We start from the raw sequence: 24,038 nt of genomic DNA on the forward strand, positions 1-24,038 counted from the left end.
TTCGTTTTGTTCCTAGTTTTGCCTAAAAAGAATTTCCATTTTATTCCAGTGTAAATTGTTCAATGGCTTTAAAGCCTGTAACTACTTTAGAGCTAAATCAAACAAATATATTGTCCGTGGTTTTCCAAACATGCGAAAACCTTAATCTTTGAAAGTACAATTTATTATCACTTTTACAACCAATTACAGTTGCCCTTGCCAAACAGTACTCATTTAATTTGTTAGTACATTTTTAGACGTTGTAGGATACTAGCCGGAATAAATATTAAATGACACCCAGGGTTACCACAAATACAAATCTTCTGTACATACGAATTACATATTTTTAGCAGAAACACAGATTTTACAGATTTCAGTGTAGGTTTGTAGTACCCAAGCTATCAGAATTTTGGATAACACTTAGAAAGCACACTATGCAGTTCAGATCTTCAGCAACCACTAAGGCTTGACACAAAAATGCCAAATTTAAATATCATTTGTTCTCAAGATAAAGGCTGCAATCTCTTTGTTACATTTGAGTAGGGTTGCCACCTCTCCGGGTTTCACCCGGAAACTCCGGTTTTCGGGGACGATCATCCGGGTTTTAGAACAATTTCTCCGGGTCTGGTGAGACGACGGATAATTTGAACTTCTGTAGTACTGCATTCATTTGTTTCAAACGAACTCTACCGGTGTTAACGCTGGCTTCTTCTGCAACGGTACTTAACTGTTGATCAGCGAGGAGAGCTTTTTTTATTGGGCCCTCCTTTAATGGGAATTTTGCCGCCACGCTAAGAACTTCGGGAGATATCGCATTGTGCTTCTCATATGATTCACTCTCACTCCTACTAGCTGTGGCGAGGGCAATGTTCGTTCCGCTTATCCTCCACAGCGAGAATGAGTGGTTGTCTTGGATTCTTCGCTGTTAGCCGGGGAAATTAAATCCACATCTTTCTAAAAGCACAAAACAATTCACAAACATTTATCGCTTTATGTGAATGGCATAGAACAGTGCAGCGTATTATGCTTTGCCGAAATAAAAATTATATTTGTTCAATTCTGTAGATGATAGGAACCGATTAAAGTACACTAAAATATCGAGCAATCGCTTTAATACAAATTTCTGTCTGGTTAAATTTCTGTCTGGTACTCATGTTTCTCGTGAAGCCCATCCCTCAGTAAAAATCGCCGTGTGAACGTCTAACCAGAGGTGGCAACCCTACATTTGAGCGACCGAAAATAAAAGTCGGACTGAAATCCTTCAGCATAAGAATCGCTTAAAAAGTTCTCACCCGCAAAACTCGGCAAGGATGAATCTCCAGTATAAAAATCGTTTAAAAATAAATAAATCGCTCGTAGTAGCATCCGTATATCTTGATGTTCAAGATTAAAAGTCGGCAAACAAAAACTACTTTGTAAGAATCGGATGTATTTCTTTCGTGGGTTTTTTACTGCAGGTTTTTTATCCGACTCTTACAAAGCAATGTCCCAGTCCGATTTTTATGCTTGAAGATTATATCCGATTTTTATATTCTAATATATTTGAAACGGGTTTTATGAAGCATGTTCTGTCCTTGCGACTTTTATTTTCGGTCGCTCATTTGTGCTCGATGATCTCAGTTGATTTTTAATTACTTACTTGATACTCGATGGACAATAATTCGCTTCGTTGAATCTACGCCGAATGAAGAATTCTCCTCCACTGGACCCGGCCCTGGACCAATCTCTTCCAGCCAGGAGTGCTTTTAGATCCTCTTCCACTGCAAACAGCCATCGTGTACGCGGCCGGCCACGGAGTCGTCAGCCTCTTCCCGGTTCTCTATTGAATATTATCTTCGCCTGTCGTTCTTCCGGCATTCGTGCCACATGACCAGCCCACCGCAGCCTGCCGTTTTTTATTAGCTTGGCAATACCCACTCCTTTATATACATGGTATAACTCGTGATTCTTGCGACTTCGTCAGATGTCATTTTCTTCTTTACCGCCGAGTATTGTTCGCAGCACCTTACGTTCGAAGACACCGAACGCTCTACGATCAACTTCCTTTAACGTTCACGGTTCATGGCCGTACTATGCAACCGGAACTATTAATGTCTTGTACAACGCGAATTTTGTCTTTGTCTGCAAACTACGGGACTTCAGCTGACTGCGAAGTCCGTAAAAAGCCCTATTTGCGGCTGCAAGACGCCTCTTCACCCCGCGGGTAACATCATTATCGCACGTCACTAGAGTTCCAAGGTACACATATTCTTCCACTACTTCCAATTTATCACCATTTAACACCACTTCCCCACCAACATCGTTATTGGACCCACGTATTCTTCCAGCTATCATGTACTTCGTCTTGCTGGTATTGATTGTGAGACCAATTCTTGCTGTCTCCCTTTTAAAGGCACGAATGCCTCTTCCACGGCTCGGCGGTCGATTCCAATGATATCAATATCGTCCGCAAATCCTAGGAACATATGCGACCGAGTGACGATGGTACCGTTCCTTTGCACGCCTGCTCTCCTGGTGGCACCTTCAAGAGCAATGTTGAACAGCAAGTTTGACAGCGCATCACCCTGCTTCAATCCGTCTAAGGTTACGAAGGACGTCGAAATCTCATCCCGAACACTTGATTTCGATCCATCCAGCGTTGCACGAATCAGTCTAATCAGTTTCGTCGGAAAACCATGTTCCACCATTATCTGCCATAACTCATTTCTTTTCACTGAATCGTACGCCGCTTTGAAATCAATAAACAGATGGTGTGTCTGCAAGTTGTATTCCCGGAATTTATGTAGGATTTGTCGCAGGGTAAACATTTGATCCGTTGTTGATCGGCCTTCACGAAAACCACCTTGGTATTCGCCGACGAAAGACTCCTCCAACGGCCTCAATCTGTTGAACAGAATACGTGACATACTTTTGTACGCCGAATTGAGGAGAGATATTCCTCGATAATTAGCGCACTCCAGTTTGTGTCCCTTTTTGTATAAGGGACAAATGAGGCGCTCTAGCCAGTAATTTTGAGTTATCAATATATTATTTTTTTAGAAGCTTTTTTTCTATGAAATAGATTTCCAGATTTTTTCACGAAAAAATACAGATGTGGCAATCCTGATGGCATTCAACAATTAAAAAAACAGTGAGTTTTGCTCTGGTTTGAAACCAGAATTTGGGAACTGAGGCAGCGAATCCAGGAACTTAATTCTTCCTGGTTGCACCAGGTACCCATTGCTTCAACCAAAAATATATTGAACGCTGCACTGGAACATGTCTTTATTTTAGCTGTAGAATTTATTTACGATTTAGCATGGCACAGCAAGGACGAACGCACTTTTCATGGGAAGTTGGTACAGTGAAATCTTTTATCCAATAATATAATTCACTGGACACCTGACCATGCCCTTACGATCGCCAGAAGGCAGGAAATGCACACACTAAATTTTGATTACCGAGTATCTGCAAAGTTTTGCTGAATTTTGCCTTGCTGAAACATAGGCAATACGTCCAGCAAAATATATTTTGCTGAAATTACAACAATTCAAAACTGTCAAAATTCGCTGAACTGTCAGTTTGATTTGCTGAAACTCAGCAAAATTGCCATTCTTTCACTGATTGTTTTAGCAATCAAATTCTATAGAATTGCTGATTTTCGTCGAAATAATGGGCTTTACTGAAAATCAGCGAAACAAAAATTGCAAAGCTGAACTCTTAGCAAATCCAGTTTTACTGAAAAGTTTCAGCAAAATATTTTGCTGAAACAAAATACAAAAAATTGGTGTGCAAGAGACCAATTTTTTGTATTTTGCTTCAGCAAAATATTTTGCTCAAACTTTTCAGCTAAACTGGATTTGCTAAGAGTACAGCTTTGCAATTTTTGTTTCGCTAAGTAAAGCGCATTATTTCGACGAAAATCAGCAATTCTATAGAATTTGATTACTAAAACAATCAGGGAAAGAATGGCAATTTTGCTGAGTTCCAGCAAATCAAACTGACAGTTCAGCACTTTTTGACAGTTTTAAATTGCTGTAATTTCAGCGAAATATATTTTGCTGGAAGTATTGCCGATGTTTCAGCAAGGCAAAATTTTGCTGATACTCGGCAATCAAAATTTAGTAGTACCTTCTTATGATTGCATTCTTCAGTTATTGAATGTTTTTGTTTCCTCAAGCACTGGTTTTCCTTGTTAAGAAGAGAAAAATTATTGGATTATTGGTAGCGGCCGTCCGGCGAAGATAATGACGTAGCAGAAGAAGAAGGAAGCGTTGAAAAAACTGTTCCACAACAAGGACGGAAGGAGTTTGCGTAATGCCAGCCGAAAATATCACTGCTTCCATACCTTGATTCACCGAACCCTCAATCAGGAATCAGGAATCAGAATATATTGGCTCAAATGGCACGTTTCCCGTACTTAGTCGGGGATTTGTACCTTGCCGTGTGTTTTCATCATTTCCTGACCTGAAGGAAAGGACAAGGAGGTGTGGGGAAGTAGAATTGGAAGAGTGGGAAAAATAACAGCACAAAACAAAAATAAACAACAGGCAAGTTAAACTCACAAGTAGTTCAACTTGCCTGCGAATAAGCCTAAAGCTCTTTACCACATTGGATAAGAAACTTTAGTATGTCTCTGAGTTTCAGTCGTCCAAACATGGTTTCGTCTATATAAGGACGGCTGAAGACTCGAAATCGCAATTGCGCTACCGCTGGACAGTTGCATATCAGATGATATGAGGTTCCGTAGTCGGATTCACAAAGATCACATAAAAAAGACTCAGCGCGCTGAATAGTTGCCATGTGATAATTGAGTTTGCAGTGGCCGGTTAAAGCCCTGGTCAGCATGCCGCAGTGGAGCTTCGAAAAATGTAACAGATTTTTCGAAACCACTGGGCATGGTTGTTCTAGAAACGCCTTTGTTTGGTGACACGTTTGTAGATTTCTCCAATAATTGCGGTGCTCGGACGAAGCCCAGGACCGTATTTTTTCCCTTATCCAACTTGTCGAAATTGCATATGGCATCGCGGGCTCAGGACCAACGAAGTCAATCGCTGAATCTGCCCTGGCCAATTCGTCAGCCCATTCATTTCCAGTAATACCGCAATGTCCGGGCACCCAGACAAGGTAGATAGTGTTGACAATGCTTAGTTCTTCGATTTGGGTTCGGCACGCGATCACTAGCTTGGACCGGGATTTGTCTGAGCTAAGGGCCTTGATTGCAGCCTGACTATCGGAGCAGAAGTTTATAACTCTGTCGGACAAACTCAGTTGAAGGGCCGATTGCACCCCGCACATAATCGCAAAGATTTCTGCTTGGAATACAGTACAGTATCTACCTAGTGAGTGAGATTGTTCCAATCTCATTTCACGACAGTAGACACCAGCACCAGCACGTCCCTCCATCAGAGAACCGTCAGTGTAACAAACCACTTGCGTTTGTTGTTGTCTTTCCATAAAGCCAGACAACCACTCCTCTCGAGATGGAATCTTCACATGGAATGTCCTGTAAGGAAAACTACAAGTGAGTGTAATATCGCTGGGAACCTACAAGTGAGCGTAATATCACCGAACCCTCAAGATGGTGGACATATTTTGTCGGAAGAAGACTCGGTTCCCCGAGTACACGGACGAGCAGATAGCGATCGTGAAATCGCAGTTCTGGTGAATGACGAAGAACTACCGCGGGACGTCGTTTGTGCTGGACGACGCAAATTACTTTCCGCTCTCGAAGACCCACATTCCAGGAAATGACAGCTACTATTCCAGCGACAAATCGCCTACATCCCCCGAAGTAAAATATAAATTTAAGTATAAATTTAAAAAAAAAAAGTTCTGCTGTACATCGCAATATCGAACCGAGGGTTTGGCCATCAATCAACAAGTGTACCAGGAGTAGTGTCTTGAGAAAATTCCGTTCTTAAAGAAGCATCATGCCGATGGGAAGTGCGTCTTCTGGCCGTACCAGGCGTTTTCCCATTACGCCAAGAAGACGCTGGAGTATCTTGAGCAGAAAAAGATACCGTACATGCCGAAAGAAAGGAACCCGACCAACTTGTCCCAGTGCCGATCTCTGAGTGCCCTAGTGTACTAAAATAATTGGCGGGCGAAGGATAGGAATCAGTTGACCACCAGGATCCGGAATACATGTGGTAGCAGGGAAAGAAAGGACAGTTACTGGAGAGTTTTTCTAGGTTATGGCTGGGTTTGGATTTAGCTCTGCTAACCTCAAAAAAGGCATAACTTCGACGAAACGAGTCTAAGAATATAGTAATCTAAGATCTTAGCAATAGAAGCATCCTAGCCCAACCGGAGTGCCAATCGGCACATCAAGTTCGCGCCAGTAACATCCTGATTATGGCATACTGGCCATGGCGAACATCAGCGGACAGTACACGGATCACGAATTGGACGGTGCCTTTGTGCTGAAAGGCAGCACGCCTTTCCAAATCTACTCCCTCAATAAGGAAAGATGACACCGACAACGAAATGGCGAGTGGGCCAACAGCATGGCTACCTCCGTCTAGACAAAACCCTGGCAGGTCTCCAGGTAAGTTCAAAACTCGTCATAATTTAGTTGGTGGTACTAGGCTCGGTTGGAGCATTCCCGATTTTACGCCGATCCGGCTCTGAACACTACTCCCCATGAAGGATAGTGTCAACCTTAGCATAACTTTCGTGCTTGCATAGATTACCATGGGCCACAAGAGGCGACAAATTACGAGTGGAGATAGCGGCCCGGAGTTGGGACCCAACAAAACAAAAAAACACACAGGTGGTGGTTTGGTGAGGTCACCACCACCAGCAGCAGCTGAAGTCAGCTGCAGAGAGGAGAAGAAGCAGCAACACCAGCAGCGAGAGCAGAGCGGGATGAGTTACACTCCACAGAAGCCAAGTGGCAGCGTAGTACTTGGTGGAGGAGCTCCACAAGTTTGTGGACGCGAGAAACAATATCCATAACGAAAATAAGGCGATGGGTCTCACAATTCGAAAGGCACTAGTGCCTGCCGTGAAGAAGTATGACACGGTAGCGCGGAGGGCTGATCGGAGCATTGGCGTCGGCTAGGCCTACTATCTTCTTAGCCCCTCCAAAGCAAGGGAAGAAGAAACAGATTGGAGTGGAGAACATGCCAGCTTCATTGACTCCGTTCTCGTCAAAGCCAGTGACGTGGCGATTTATGCAGCGCTGCTCAAAAAGATCAGAGAGGACCCGGAGCTGGGCGAAAATCTGGTAAGAATCAGGCGTACCCTAAAAGGTAAGATGCTCTTAGTGTTGAAGAAGGATCCACCTTGCAGGAGACTATTACCAAATAGATGAAAAGGCAGAAGGTAAAGCCCTAAACCCGGAGATGATGATCGTGTGCAGGGAATTCTATGAAATCACGACGGAAGGCGAACTCAGAGGTGCACTGAAGCAGCAGTGTAACCTGGGCGAGGTGCACAGATCTGGTTAAAGAAGGGATACGGAGGAACTCAGGCAGCGGTGATTTACCGGAAACCACTGCCGATAAGGCGCTGGTTTCAGCAAAGTTACGGTTGGATGGTCGAGATATCCATTGAGAGCTGCCCCACGAGTGAATAAACAAGCGAAGAAATGCTTCAAGTGTTTGGGCTTTGCTTCAAGTTTTCATTTGGCAGCGGCTTGCAAAGGCCCGGAGAGATCCGGGATGTGCTGGAAATGCGGAGACGGGCCATCTTGCGAGAGACTGTATGCAGAGGCTGAAGTGCTTACTTTACACTCCACGGTTGTAAGTAGGGGTTTGTCCACTACTCGGATTCTTGTTTGCCCGGCGTACCCTTCTTTTCAGGGCGGCCTAGGTGCCTCTACCGAATTTCGGATTTTCGTAACAACAAAAAAGTAAACAAACAAATCAATTAAATTTACCGTGTTTATTTCTCTCCTACTCTCCACTGCTGCTGATGCAGGATCCCAATGCTGCTGGTGAAGGAAAGGCGGGCGGTTTCCTTCCGGTAGGCCGGGACAACAACGGCCGCGTACTCGTCTGGGTTCCGTTGGCTGCTCCGGCAGCGGTCCTTGGCGTTTAGCTAGGGAGGTGAGCTTGGCTCCTTTGTTGGAACCTCCCTAGCGACGTTGGCGACGAATCGCCGGATTGTCTACTCGCCGTAAACGATCCCGGAAGTTACCGCAATAAACTTCCCAGGGGGAACCTTTGTCCGCCCTGCTTCGTTCTCCTTGGCAATTAACTGTGGAGGAGAGCTTGGCTCGTTTGACTGATCCTCCACAGTGAGAACGGTCGGTGTTCGCTCCTTAACGTTTAGCCGGGGAAGCGAAATCGCTCCTTTGCGGTTAGCTTTCCCTCTATGGCGAGCCAACACCACACACGAGTGCCCGAACCACAAACCGGCACTTTTTGACAGGGATTTTACTGTCACACGCGCGCACTAAACTCCACAGTTACGGTGGCGCAAAACTGTCCCGCAAGCAAAATACTCTGGATGTCTGTTCTTGCTCGTGGTCCGTCACTATCTGTCTTTTTTCACGATGGTAGCCTTCCGCACTCAACCATAACAAACTGCCAACCGCATTGTCGCACAGCTGTCAACGAAGAGCAGCATAACCAGTGCACACGAATTTTCGCAAGCAGAGAGCGGTAGCCTACCTAAGCCCTATGTTACTAACACACAAACATAAAACAAAAATTATCTAACCTATCTGTACGAACAAAACCGTTCACAAACGCGAAAATGAACAAAAATTTATAACTAAATGTGAACGGTACCGAACAGCGGTGAGCATAATTTTACGTAAACAATACACTCTACGGAGTGTATACGCAAAAAAGGTATATTTCCACCCAGTGTTAAATTGTTACCCGGGCGGGTTACACGGTAATGGAGATAACCCAGATAAATCTGAATGATTGTGACACCGCGTAGTAACTGTTGTAGCAGTCTACGACAGAAACTATGTGTGTTATCGCATTGATTGCAGAGCCGTATCAAGTCCCCTCTGATAACGATAATTGGGTGGCGGATAGATCGGAAACGGCTGCGATACAAGTTATGGGCAGATTCCCAATTCAAGAAGTGGAAACGGCGTCTTCGTGCGTAGCTGTTACGCTTCTCCAGTTTAGCCTAATGCTGGAACAGTTAACCGAGTAGTCAATCGGTCGAAAGCGGGTAGTCATTGGTGGTGATTTCGCATCGGCTGTGGAGTGGGACAGTAGAGTAACCAACACAAGAGGGTGTAGCCTGCTGGAAGCTCTAGCTAAGTTAGACGTACGGTTGTGCAATGAAGGTTGTGACTTGTGTTATCACATTTCGGAGAGACGGGAGGGAAACATTTAGTTCTAGGTAAACTAAAACGATTTGAAATTTGATGGTTATGATTAATGACAGATCTCGGGTTCAGTTCCTATTTGAGTGTGTGTCAATCAGTCCAAATACTCTTTATTTAACAATAAATTCAAAGCATATACATCTATACATATTACAATTCCCGTTGAGGTAGTTTTAGGTATACTTAATCTTTCCGTTTCCATTGATCTCCGTTTCCGTTTTGATCGATTCCTTAGAAGATTTCGAAGCACCTGGAAAACGAATATTGATTTTGCGCATACCAACTTGCATATTAATTGAAACTCACCTTGAAGCCGTTTAATGACCGCAGCAACCGGAAGCTCAACCATTGTACAAAGTAGCAGTCCCGCTCCGTATGATAAACCAAAGACTACCAGGCAGGCGTTTATCTGTAATTCGGAACGGTATAAGCTTCATACTATAAGAGTTTTTAGGATCGATACTCACAAAATTATGCACATTCACAACAAACCCATTTTCGCTTACATTCAAAAAGTAAAATCTAATCGCATTGAATTGTGCCAGATAAACACAGAACGACAAGCGCCCGATTGCTAATACAACCCTGTGCCTAAAGATGGACGGTATCTTACTGCTACCATCTGTGGCACCGTACAAAAGACCCACTCCACACATGATTCCGAAAAAGTTCCGATGTGCGGACGCGTAAATTGCCATCCACAGTGAAGGAGAACTTGGATGGATACCGTAGAAAAATGTTGCCGGAGCAGACATCAGCAGCACCATCAACGGCGCAATCCGCTTCAAATGTTTGTAAATGGTTAGCTTTCCAAGGTATTTCGGATCTTTCTGAGCACGGTGGTACGCTATTCCCGCGATTATGCCGGAAAAGTAACTACACGTGTGAGGATGTGCCAGAACGTAATCTCGCTGCATCCATTCGTAGTGGAAGAGCATGAAGCGTAGGTGTCTGAAAAAAAAATGTGCTGCATCATAGAAATTTCCCAGTGTTAACATTCAACTTACTTGAAATTGAGCAAGATAACTCCCACGAAGTTGAAAACGTAATTGTTGATTATAGGAGCGACTACTGAGACAGTCATCATCGTCGCTATTGCTACTTTCGATGATTTTGGAAATCTCCAAAGAAGCATCATAATGATCATACCAATGAAGAAGAATTGGAAGTCAGCAGCCATGTACCAGGTTTGTTGCATACACTGTGGATTTATAGAAGAATATTATCAGTGAACTTTTTCTACTTTTTTGAAGGCACTCACAGCCTCATTATATTTGTAGTAGTTGTTGATGAACAGAAAATTTGTCCAGCCGTTCTTCTTGCAAAAGTGCATCTCGACATCCACCAGCCTATGCGCGGTCGGACCATTTCCAATCCGGTCGAGCCACGAAACTTGATACAGCCACATTATTAAGTACGCCGGAAGCATCCTAGAATAAGTTTTTTTTTTCATATAAGCACAACCAACTACTTACGATTGCTATCAAATCAAACAACCTCAAATACCGATTCATCACTCCACCGAAAAATATCGACCAACGAAATTTGGGCCCGGTCTCGATGAAATCCAAAAAATGCACCGCCAGCAACATCCCACCGATGGTGAAAAACGTGTGCACCAAAAACGGAAACACGGCCGAAGCAGTCCTCACTACAGCATTACTGAATAGTGCTTCCAACTGTTCCGGATTAGCCATCGGGCTTGCCCCGAACGCCATAGTAGTGTGCAGTGTACTGATGAAAAACACCGACAGAACGCGCACCGATTCCATGAAGGCCAAGTCCCGTTGTAGTTTGGTCCGTGGCTCAGCTAACAGCCGCCGGAAGCTACGATTTAGCGAGAACTCCATCCAGATGTCATTTTCCGGCGAGCTGGAACTGTCCTCCACGGTGACATGGTTGTTGTTAAGATTTCGCACGACCCTGTTGTCACGAAATGTGGCACGAAGCACTAGGAGAATGATGGCGCCAATCGAAACGGCGAATAGGACGTGAAACACGGTGATCGGCTTGTTGAAGGTGTCTGAGGTGGTACAGTGTTCTATTTCGGAATAGCTGGAAAGATTGTAGTCACGTTGCAGCTGATAACCGAGGCAGATGTTGGTGGTTCTTCCGTAGTCTCGTTTGTAGTTTTCCATTCCAGGGATGAATGTGGCATCATATATGTACTGTGGGAAGATTTTGTCAAAATAAAATTATGTATGTTACAATGATCAAACTCAAACATACCGGTGTTTCAACGTAAAATTTTTTCTGGTCGAAGAATCGTTTCTGATCTTCCGTTAAACCATTTACGAGTTTAGTGCAAGTCTTAATACAAAACCCCCGGTCTAACAGGTAATGGCGGTATTGGGTGTCTTCTATGGAGTTTTCCTTTAAAATAAATGAAAAAAAAAATTGTTAGATAATGTTTGAAATATGTACAAATGATATTAAATTGATACTAACCTTAATTATTTTCCACACATTGGATGAATTGTCCGGTTTGACGATGGTTCTTGCCACACAGTAGATGTTGCTGGGATCATCGGAAAGGCACCTATTTTTATTCTCAAAATGATACATTGGCGGTAGGCGAACGTCGCCGGACTCTAAAATAGAGAAACAAATCTTTTTTGTTGTTAGATGTATGTTTGTTACTGTGAATAGATGAGGAACCGTAACTGCAATACGTTTACTCGAGCACGTCAGGGAATGGCATCAATTAGGCGCAATCCAATAACAATTTAGAATAAGATAATAACACAGATACCGTATCCGATACAGCAATGTCATAATTTTCTCCGATTCGTTACCACTAAGCGATAATTCATGTAAAATATAATCGTCCTTTCTAGAAAAATGTTTAACCATATGTGCGGGGGTGGGAATCGAACCAAGGTGTGTTGCGTACAAGTCTATCCATTTACCAACTACACTCCGCCCGCCTCTAAAAATCGTTTTTTTTCTAACACATCTTCAACCGATAAGTCTATTCCCATTTACCGAAGTCATTGGTCACGATATTCAGTGTGATTACTGCTTCTGCTCGAGCCAGCGTAAAACGAACGACAAAAACAGTTAATTTTATGCATTGTCGGAAGAACAGAGGTAACCATTACTTTTTTCGCTCCTGTCAGCCTTTCCAAAATTAGAATGTAAGTTGCATTATAATGTACTCAGAAAGTGCTAATCTGTGAGAATTACAGAATGTTATTTAAATGATACATTATAATATACAAAAGTGTTGATCAATTCACTTCATCCAAAATTCTAAAAAAATTGTAATAAAAGTGATTTTTGTCTTGCTGAAGCCCTTAACCCCCCCCCCCCTTAAGTCCAGCAATGCATAGAACATGGTATGAATTTTAAACATTAATTTTAAATAAAAAGAACATCCGCTCAAACTGCTGCTGGGAGAGTAAGTTTTAGTTTTAAAATTTTCAATTTTATATTATAGAACTACATTAGATTGTTACTTGATTCGAAATTATTTTCCCCAATCTGTGCTGAATATTCTTTATATATAGAGTAAAGTGGGGTCAAGTAGGTCAGTTTTCTTTGGCGGGCTCGTGCGATAATATTTTTGTACTGATTTTGACAAACAAGCACTCGTTGGAAAGGTTATACATCTGGCAACGTTTTGGCAATAATGGTTTTATGCCTGGCTAAATATTTTTGAAGCTAAATCCAAGAAGGCGATTTTTTCGATGTTTCTAAAATCTGGGGGTACGATAGATCACGATAAATTAAACAATGTACTCGCCTATAAAATCACCAGTTCAACTTTTATATGAAGAGTAATAATACTGCAGATTATTTAAAAATAAAACTAACGTCATTCAGGTAAGAAAATGAAATGATGTGAAAAATCATGAAATCGCCAAAAGGAAATGTTGAAAAAACACGCTATTTTGGCAGCTGCGTCTGGCTGTGTACGTGCCAATGACTTCTTCGGTGTCCTCATCGTCGTCAGCATGTAGAATTGAAGTTGATCATTCCGGCTCATGTGGTTGATTAGCTGTGAGACGATCAGTAATGACACTATCCTAAACGGCTGACCTATCGTGTCCCCAAGCGTACGATTCATGTTGATGTCCATATTTTTTTTCAAAACACAAAAATTTCGAAAGACCAAGACAATACTTGTGTTCAGCAATAATTTTTACGTAAGAAAAAACTCACTTGACATTTTTTACATTGATTAAATGTACATACTGTACTGAGGACGAAAGACAATGCGTTTTTGCAGGAAAAAACACGAAAACATAAACAACGCCGTAACTGAAACTGCTGACCTAGTTGACCCCATTCTAATGTATATTCCAAACAGTTCCATACGTATTTTAAATGAAGCAAGAGAGCGGTAGCCTACACCAGTTATACAGTTCGAAACAAAACTGCGCGAAATAATAAATCAAAAAGCTCTGCTTGGAATGTGATTGTTTCCGTTCCAATTCAACTTTGAAACTCCCATATAAAATATTACGCTGCTGAACATACCCTAAAGAATTCCATAGATATAGAATACTAATGCAAGCTGTGATAAAAACCAATTAATGTATTCTCTTGGTCAAATGGCATTGCTTTTGGATTGGCCAAGAATCACTATAGATTATTTCGAGTCCGCCCGTGCTTTAGAAGTAACTGTCATGTTGAAGTTGAAGCATGTTGTCAGACGCTTTAGTGATAAAAACGTTTGCTGGTGGGAACAATTTTTCGCTAGTAGTCTATCCCTCGCATACTTGTTTATATGTCAGTGGCCCCATCATTGCAAATGCGGCCACAGTCTCAACTGTAAACATATTTAAAATGATCGTTAAAGAGGGCGAAGCATTGTTCTCGAGTGTCATGTCTGTTAGTCTGTGGTATCACTTAACGGAACTGATGACCTTGGGTGGTAAGGGCGTGAATGCTTGAACTCTTTTTTTGAAGTAGCAGAATTGCTTTTGAAGCTAATCAAACTCGATCAACATTTGATACTGCTGTATAGACTTGAAGAAATCCTTGCTCAAATAAAAGAAGCAGACCGAATACTTGGCAAGCGGAGACTCAGGTAGCGTTAATTTCTCGACGTACAACCGATAGCATTGCACATGACTAAAATAGCTTAACACTTTAAAATCAATTTCATTTGTATTAATGTGTGCATAATGCACATTAACTTAGATTAGGTCTTACATACATACATAGTGCAGTTATCCAAGATGAAAATATTTACCTCGAAGAACAGCTCATGACAGAAAGAATGATGCATTTGCTGCTTCTTGATTCATCATCTCCCATACTATTGTGTTCAATGATTATATTCTTGAAGTCTTTAAAAATAGAATTACGGGAATTGTCTCATACGAGTGAATTTTGTTTCGTGTACTGTTACGAGTTACCGAAACTAAAAAGGTATCGCCACAAACGTAACATCCGTACCCTAATGCTGATTCTGACCATAACACTGCAAGTTTCCATAGGTTCTAAAACTGAATGTTTGCTGATTATTCTGCTTTATTTTTCAATATTTGGATACAAGTGTATTGCTAATACAACCAATTGCCTTGAAACATGTTTGAATCAAAACTGTTCACTTAAATAAAGAAAACATTCTACACATCAATAGAATGAATATAAAAAAATCTACACTTATAAGGAATAATTATCTCAAATGGTTTTATTTTCATTTTTCAGTCTCGCGTTATATTTATACGAAGGTATGCAATTGTATACAGTAAAGCGTAGTTTTTTGTAAGGCGAAAAAAACGAGCATAAGGTTGAAATCTCTACACGCTTATCCTCAGCTACTCATTGCAACTAAAACGGTTTTACTCAAAAATGAGTAAAATTTGTTTGATAGTTCAAAATGAGATCGAAGTAGGTCATCTCCATCCGACATCGGTACTACATCATTCCAACTACTCTCACCTACTTTTACTCATTTTTGACAAGGTACGGTTTTTGTCAGAAACGCGTCAAATATACTCATTTGTGAAAAAAAAACGTACCTTGCCAAAAATGAGTAAAAGTAGGTGAAGCTATTCGGAATGATGTAGTACCGATGTCGGATGGAGATGACCTACAACGATCAGACATCATGTAGCTGAGGATAAGCGTGTACAATAGAGTGACAGGAAAAAAATGACCCCTATCGGCCCACCCCTGATTCGATTCCTAGTCCCACCAGGAGTACTTGCTCCAAATTTGAAGCAAATCGGACAAGTCTAGCTACCGGACCAACGTGTCTGAAGTTTGTATGGGATTTTTCGACAATTTACATGGAGAAAACCCACTAACTCGCACTTTCGCCGCTAGGTGGCACTGTATGCATAGTATTATCACTGTAAGTGAAAATAAGAAAGATCATTCAATTGCCTACCACTTTGTCTAAGGCTGCTAGTGAATCCGGCTTTGTTAAAATAAGTTATTAAACTTTTAACGAAGTGATGTCTGAGTCAGTTTTGCATGAGGCCTAGCAGTGCATGGTTGTGTATCAGTACTTGATCCACACGAACTAAACATTTTTGTGAGATAATGGTTAGGTTTAAGTCAATAGTATGTTCAGAAGATTTGTTGTAAGTAATACGAGTCATGCTTTGGTTAGAAAATTTTAGTTCCACATTTTACCGCATAGAGGGCGCCAACACTAACTTTTCGCCGGAAAGAGATAGAGATTAGGTGTCTTCTACAAAGTTGTAGAACAAGCATTTTTAAATAATTCTTCCGAACATCTCGATATGCTATCTCACTTCTATGAAAAGTTAGTACTGGCGCCCTCTATGCGGTCACAGGTGGAACTAAAATTTTCTAACCAAAATATAACTCGTATTATGTACTACAATTCTTCTGAATATACTATTCAGCTAAATCTAACCATTATCTCACAAAAATGTATAGTTGGCGGGAATCGAGTACCGATACACAACCATGCACTGATAGGCCCTATGCAAAACTGACTCAGACATCACTTCGTTAAAAGTTTAATAACTTATTTTAACAAAGCCGGATTGACTAGCAGTCTTCAACAAAGTGGTACACAATTAAATGATCTTTCTTATTTTCACTAATAACGACAATACTATGCATACGGTGCCACCTAGCGGCGACAATGCGAGTTAGTGGGTTTTCTTCATGTAAATTGTCGAAAAATCCCATACAAACTTCAGGCTCGTTGGTCCGGTAGCTAGACTTGTCCGATTTGCTTCAAATTTGGAGCAAGTACTCCTGGTGGGACTAGGAATCGACTCAGGGGTGGGCCGATTGAGTTTTCAAAAATTCATCATTTTTCTGGGCACTCTAGTGTACAATAAAGAAATCATTGCGATTATTTTTATATTTTTTGAAAACTATGCTTATCGTCCATTATGTTTAACGTACACTATACCAATCGGGGACAGGCATAGCGTAGTTGGTAAATCGATTGTCTTGTGCGCAGCTCATCAGGGATCGATTCCCCACCCCGCACATAGGATTAGTGACTTTTCCAAAAAGAGATTTCTCTAACCCGAAAATAGGTGAATGACCCTAAGGTTAAACCACTATAATCAAAATAAAAAAACTATGCCAATCGTCCATTATACCTAACGTCGTTTTACAAAAAACACCCATCTTTGATTTGGATGAAATTTTGTTCCAGTATAGGTAATTATATTCCCAACCTAGCGGCAAAGTTCAAGTTGGGTACTTTTAAGGAATTAAAGTTAGTTGAAAATGTTTTTTCCTTGTCCAAACTGAATTTATTTTTTCAGTGTATTTTTATTCAAAACTAAATCAATGAAAGTCATAATCATCTCAGAATCCAATTTTTCAACTGCTAGGTGCCTGGTACATGCAAAAAGTATTAGTAACGAAGAATTTGGTATATATTCATAACAAACTTGAATGAGGGCAAAGCTAAGCCATTTTACATTATCGATATATGCGAGATTTAACTAAATACCACTTGGCCGTGTAAGAAGTCTATGCACCGACCCGAGAAGTAGAGATTGATGGTGTAGTCTCCAACAGGGGCCCTAATTGTGAAGTATGGCAATTGCGTTCAGGAAAAATCAAGGAGTATTTGAAAACTACTTATTTTCCATCAGCCCTTATTTCGAACCTTCGCCGAATCTGCTCTTCCAAACTTTGATCTTTTGGACGGGGCTAGTCCAGCTGCTCGCCTTTTTGTGCCGCGAGGTATGAACTGCCGTTGTTGCAAACAATTGGGCATATAACGATTTATTGTAGAAACAAGGCACGCTGTGGAAAATGAGAAGAGAATCATGAAAAGTTTTCCTACTGTGGAGAGACTCCGCATGATCTCTCGACATATCCCGCCTAGAAATTATGTAGGAACAAACTGAAACATTCTTTTAAGGAACGTTCCGATAATGCAAAAGAGCGCTACGCCACCGGCAACGACTATTTTCTATGTTTCCTTGTACACTAAAGAGCGAGAGTCTGACCATCCCATTGTGGGAACATTTTCTAATGTGCCCATAAATTTCCGAAAGAGGAAAATCAGTTTTCTCTCCTTCCTTGTAAAGGTCTGAGAGTGTCCCTTGAAGGGTGCTGCTATAAAACCGAAGTAAGTATTTCCTGGCCTCGGTAATCTTAGAAACTAGCAGGAATTTCCACATGGGACATCAAAAACCCCTACATTTTCTCCCTGGTTTTACACAATGCATTTGCATTACGATCAGTGGCGGATCCAGGGGGAGGGTCTTGGGGGTCCTCCCCGAAAATTTTTAACTTCTTGAGAAATTTTAAAATATTTATTTTATTTTAAATTCATTTTAAGTTCAAAATTATTCCAAACCAGATTCGATTTCCGAAAAAGATTTTAATTAAATGAGGGTAATACATATTACGTATTGTACAATGAACATTTCAAAGTCGAAATTTTGGACCCCCTCCGAATTTTTTTTCTGGATCCGCTCCTGATTACGATGAAATGAATACCCGACGCGAACAACCGTGAACAGTCGCCTACTTCGTAGTTGACAGCGATTGCTTAGAATTACACGCGAAAGGGACTTTTGAACGTCAGATCGCCCGAATTTTTCCAAAATATACGCGACGCTACAAATGCAAATCAAAAACTTGATGAAAGCTGAAAACGCGATTATTGGCACCGGTCCGTCTACGGATTAACGGACAGAACATCAGAGAAACAATGTTTCGTCTGGTGGCTAGGGCCTGCATTGTGTGTTCGATTCATCCTGTGATTGGAATACACAAAACGTTCGTGATACGATGACAGCTATGCGTCGCGTTTATGCTAATTATTGTGACTGTAGTGGTGAGTGCAATCATAAAAGAGGCTGTGCCACCAATAATCTCCACACAAAAATGATGTTTTTATATTTACCTATCAACGACCAAGCCCACATCTTTACAGTTACAGGAGGCTCTCCGTTTGATGAACAATGGAAAGCTCTCTTTGTATTTCCTGGGGAAAACATGGGAGTTTTTGAGTACTTTATCTGAAAAATAATAATTACCTTAGTTTGAATTCTTTCGCAGTGCTTATTTTTTCCAACTTGATTTTTTTCGGTAGGTAGAGAACATAATTATCTATCTTAGAACACAATTTCATCTAAATCAAAGATGGGGTTTTTCGTAAATCGACTTTAAATTTTCAAAATCGATTTTTTTCAGTGTAGAAATTGATGAAAATTTGAAAAATGAGCTTTTATTAGGGTTACAAAATTGGCTTAGAGTAAAATAAGGACATAATAAATGAAATGTTAAAGCATGTAGCACTTAGTATTTGGACGCTTTTTTTTATTTGTAGCAATGGTCTATACTAATGGTCAGATTTGGGAAGTTCTAAAGCGATTTGCTTGGAAAATATACGAGTTTCAGTGGGAAACGTTTCATCTAGATATCATCGTGTATCGGTCCGTTACCCTAGGTACCTACAAACAGCCAAAAGCATGTTGACATGAAAATTACCAGCCCAACACACAGCCAAGCAAAAAATAAATTATGTTTACCCTGCAGAGTGCTTAACTCAATCCAAACCCACCCTACCAACTTTATTTTGCAAATCATCGAGTGTACACGACTCGAACCATACCATAACATTACTCATTTGTTTCGCGCGTAGTAAGCTTTCCACACAGCTAAGAAACGGGTGCATATTCGAACATGGTTAACGGTGCTTAACCGCTTATTGTACCGTCTGGAGGCAATATCCATGATGTTGCTCGTCTGGCAGGCGAGTGACGAATGATACAAGGGGACACGCGGTACTTCTATTTATAACTTCAGAAATTTAATTGAGTCTCTCAGGTTCCACACCCCCAAATTGATTGCTCTTGCTATTCAACGAGCGATCTGCGTTTAACTGCAATCAGATTGCAGCTGCTGCGGCATCAAAATGCAAACTGATGTATTTTTCTTCTGGATCGTGCCTTATACGTGTGTCGCAGTTCATTTGACGACGAAGGGGCAGATCTAACGACGCCAGCTCGATTGGTCGTATAATACGGACCAATCATGATGCAGATAAATACTGCTTTCACGAAATCCATTATATTCGTTATTTGCACAAATTGTTCATTCTAGGGAATTAGTTAAATTTTGAAACGGGGCCAGTGTGTTGAAATGTTAGAAGTATTCTACTTCAAAAATTGATCCTGCACACACCCTTGTAGAAAACCTGTGTCTGGCTTCATCTGGCTTCAGTACAAAGTGCCCAGGAAATTCAAAATTGTTTTCAGGGTTAAATTTGCCAAGAAACTGATTAACTTAGAATATTGTTTGATTGATTGTTTGGTTTATGAAGGAGTGATTTTAAATAATCTAATAATGAATTTTCAGCTCCTGACTCAAAACCAAGTTTTTCACCCCAAAAGAAACGATGGATAGTGGTACCGTGACAATAAAACGGATTTTGTCCACAAGAATAAATCCACCCAACTGCCGGCAAATCCACCAAATTGAATAGTATTAGACAAGTGGGAGTTAAAGAAAATTGAAAAGACCACTGAGGACGCTGCACAAGTAGCTCGATGTTGCACCTGAGGTTGACATGCCAGTGTCAGATTTTCGAAGTGAGTGTGCAGGAATATTTTTTTTCTCTTCTTCCATCTTGCACAATTTTTTAAAGACTGTGCGTAGCGAGGCGAAACTTTCATCACTAAATCACGTATAGATTCCAGATTCCAGATCACAACATTCCAAATCCGACTAATAGATACGCTGCTACAGAATAAATAATGTGTCTGAATTTTAAGTTAAGCAAACTGCAGTTATTTTATGGTAAAAGATATTTTGGTTGCTTTAGGTCGCGAAGGGTATGCAAGTAACTTTATTAACAGAAAGCGCTGGATGGTAATGGCCAATTAAAATGATAATTTCATTCTCTCCGAATTTGATCGATCTGAATTTTTTTTAAAATGTCTAGTTTTGAGACTAAAATTAAGGACATTTGAGGTAAAATAAAGGACGCTTCCCAAACTTGTCATAATTAAGGACATGTCCTTTAAAATAAGGACGGTAGGTTACCCTAACTTTTATTGAACTCGAACTTCAATGCGATAATAACAACGACGCCCGTGAATGGCCGGGACACTATACTCATCCGACACTATACTCATCCGACAGCTTTTGCTTTTCTCTTTAAAATAAGTATATGCTAGTTTTGCAAACACTTTCAATAAGGAGTCAAAATAAAAAAAATAACTGTGAATGGAGACGCATGGTTATTACTAAGCTGACCAATTCTGATGAAAAATTCGTACACTTTGCGGACTGTTTGCCTGAGCGTGATGAACGATTTCGCTTCGTTGCGGTATGGTGTACGGATTTTTTCGTCAGAGTTGGTCAGTTTAGTTATTACTAATTTTTAATTTGAATAATCACTTTATAGCTAAAATAATGACTTGAATACATGAATAATTCTCAAATAGCATTGAGGATCCGAGTGGAAAGTACGGCTTTTTAGATGGTGAAAGTATTCAGAATGCTTAAAATTCAGTTAATATTTTCAACCAATTTAAATATGCCATTAAATGTTTCTGGGACTATTTCTTGATAACTTACGCAGTATCAGTTAAGTTGGGTGAACACAGTGGAGTTCTAATCATTTAGTAAATCTATTTTGAACATAATGCGCATAGTACTGATTTGTCTTAACCCTCCGGAAGTCGCGCAAATGGCCTACTGAACGAGGAGCCGCTGATGCGCTAAGACGATTTTGCTAGATTTTCAGAGCAGCGTGTACTCACTGCACTAGCGCGACGTCCGGAAGGTTAAGGGTAAGCGATATTACCCAAATAAAATAAAACCATTTTTAAATGAACGCGAAAAAATGGTTTTTGAGGTATAGTTTATGTAAGATATGAAATAAGTAATCTAAGTAACTTAAAATGCACCTACGAAAAAAATTCATTAACCATCCTGTTGACTAGTGAATGTAATTACACATTCCACTAAAACGCTCAAAATTTTTGTTTTAAAAATTGAAAGAAAATGTAGTTTTTATACTAAGTAACCCACTAATGAATTTAACGTTCCAAGATTAGTTGAACAGATCTTATTTGATCCTTGAAAACTATATAATCATTAAATCGATTCGTTTCAACATGGAAAATAAATTTAGTTTATCATGATCATATATTGAAAAAATACTTGCTTTTGAAAAAATACTTGCTTTTGAGCTACCCTAACAAGTATTAAAGATAATGTTTAATATTTTTATAACCAAAAAAGAAATTCAACGTATAAAAATTTCTTCAAAGTTTTTTTTGAACCTGCATGACAAAATAATTGTTTTTGAGCCACCCTAATGCATAATGATGGTTTTTTGTAACAAGTATTAATATCAAAAACTATTTAGCGCATTAGAATTAATATACAAAAAATTTAAGAATTATTTTGATGAAATAGGTGTTTTTGAGACACCCTAATGAATAGTAAATGTTTATTTTTGATATGTTTTAATATCAAAAACAAATTTAGCATACCAAAATTACATAAAACAGTCCTATTTGAACCGATACGGCAAAGTTTTGATTTTAGTCCACCTTTTGTTCTAAGTTGTGCCACTGTCCACTGCATTGTACAGATGTTATACAGAATACAGATGTTTTAAACACGATGAAGAATTATAAAGATTTCGTTTAAAATCTATTGAAAACCGTTCTCGACCTGACTCCTTGTCAGCCGTTTCTCTAACATTTCTTCATGAAATTTTTTTTTTAATCAAGCCACAATACTTTTTTTTTCATTTGTAGGACGAACGGCAATAGAGTTGTTGTATTGAACTGTTAAGGTTATTTAAAATTAGTGTTAATTTTATTTGTTTAAAATAAACGATGCTTCAAACTCGCATGACAAATATCACCATTCCTTCTTTTCAGTTAATACAGATAAATAGTTTTTTATCAGATCAATACAGATTTTCAACAAAAACGTCTAGTAGCTCTAATCTGAAGGATCCAATGAGATAGGCGCTCATAAATACAACTTCTCAAATAAGGTTCAACAAGGAAACCTTTCAAAAATTCAAATGTGTCGGCACTCGGGTTAAGCAGCTTAAAAAGATATGTGCCAAACATACATGAGAAACATTGTTTCTCGAACTGCTTCCAAAATGTTTGTTCTCAACCTCCACTATGAAGGGTGAAATAATTAACAGAAACATGACATAAGGCACCATTTCATTTAGGCAAATCTGTTGGTATGTCTAAACATTCATTGTAATCATTGAAGAATTCATATGCATGGTTGGGCCGTTCAATATAAGCCCCAACTCTGCAAAGTGCTAATGATTCACATGATATGTTATTGTTGATTTGTTTAGAAAAGATTATATTTTAATTTTTTCAACAATCTTATTAGAATCGTGGAATATATATGAAAGCAACACAAACACATTTTAGGACACGACCTCTTAACCCTAACTTCAAAATCAGTAATTTCAGGCTTCAAATCCGTTAAAGTGCCTATGAAGGTCAAAACAAAGGCTAGAAGCAACGTTAAATCACAAGGGGTATTACGGTTAGTCACCGCGGCGTGTGCAGCAAAACTGCAGAGCCTCCCAGCTATGCACGAACATTATGCCGCGAAACCAAATGCCACTCTCGCCAGCACCAACCACAGACCCACTAATAGCACCATCAGCAGCAGCAGTGTTCTTTCGAAACAACGCGCAGCGACCTTCACCGCGTGTCAATTTTGTCGTCATTGTTTTGCTCGTTTTCGCGGTCACTTGTTTATTAAAGTTCGTCGATGCTTGAGCTTTTGAGCACTTTCTTAAGTGCCCAAACCGCTTCTCAAGTAGCTGAATCGATGAGACGAGACGGTTAACTTTTTACGTCGAATATTGAACGGCTTTCCGATCTAAACCGTGCTAAAATTTGTAGAATTTGTAACTACTTAGAAAAACACTCACTTTCACTGTCACTGCAACGGACGACGCTGGAAAAACACAGCAGAGTAAGAACGATGGCCGATATAGTTCTCACGCCACCGACGGAGGTGGTGAATATCACTTCAACACTGCGCGCCATGATCGATTGCACGCCGGCACTTTTTCGTAACGATCCGCTGACCACGACAAACCGACTGAAATTGATGCTGGGCGAACGATGGACTACGGCGTCACGCACAAGAACTTGCGTCAAAGTGGGGATCCGTGCTGGTCTTTGTTTGCCGAAAATTAAGATGGGTTATTTACACAATATTGTTTGTCAGAAATGCGCTCTCGTACATACAGGCGATCAGTGGGTTAAAGTCACTAAATCGTGACCCTGAATAAGCGATGCAATAGGTTAGAGTTATGTTGTGCACTTGTTTGGGTCTCTGCACGTTTGGAAAAATC

General features: G+C 40.3%; 1 protein-coding gene across 1 annotated transcript; it reads right to left on the reverse strand.

The window, feature by feature from the left end:
• Positions 1–9,353: 9,353 nt before the first annotated feature.
• LOC131691523 (nose resistant to fluoxetine protein 6-like) lies at positions 9,354–23,727 on the reverse strand. Its single transcript, XM_058978030.1, has 9 exons — positions 23,610–23,727; positions 11,708–11,850; positions 11,489–11,632; positions 10,757–11,427; positions 10,521–10,689; positions 10,267–10,460; positions 9,727–10,210; positions 9,566–9,668; positions 9,354–9,509 (listed from the first exon to the last, which is right to left on the reverse strand). The coding sequence occupies exons 1-9, from the start codon at positions 23,725–23,727 to the stop codon at positions 9,433–9,435; spliced, it is 2,103 nt and encodes a 700-aa protein (XP_058834013.1). The 3' UTR covers positions 9,354–9,432.
• Between the last annotated feature and the right edge of the window lie 311 nt (positions 23,728–24,038).

The sequence above is a fragment of the Topomyia yanbarensis genome, chromosome 3 (assembly GCF_030247195.1).
Source record: "Topomyia yanbarensis strain Yona2022 chromosome 3, ASM3024719v1, whole genome shotgun sequence".
In the NCBI taxonomy this organism is placed as follows: domain Eukaryota; kingdom Metazoa; phylum Arthropoda; class Insecta; order Diptera; family Culicidae; genus Topomyia; species Topomyia yanbarensis.

Bases quoted from the DNA above. Each gene is read 5' to 3' on its own strand.
- LOC131691523 (XM_058978030.1), bottom strand. From the start codon at position 23,727: ATGGCGCGCAGTGTTGAAGTGATATTCACCACCTCCGTCGGTGGCGTG. The intron at 11,428-11,488 runs GTATGTTTGAGT...ATCTTCCCACAG, and splicing joins AATTTTACGTTGAAACACCG to TACATATATGATGCCACATT. The intron at 9,669-9,726 runs GTGAGTATCGAT...TCCGAATTACAG, and splicing joins TTGTGAATGTGCATAATTTT to ATAAACGCCTGCCTGGTAGT.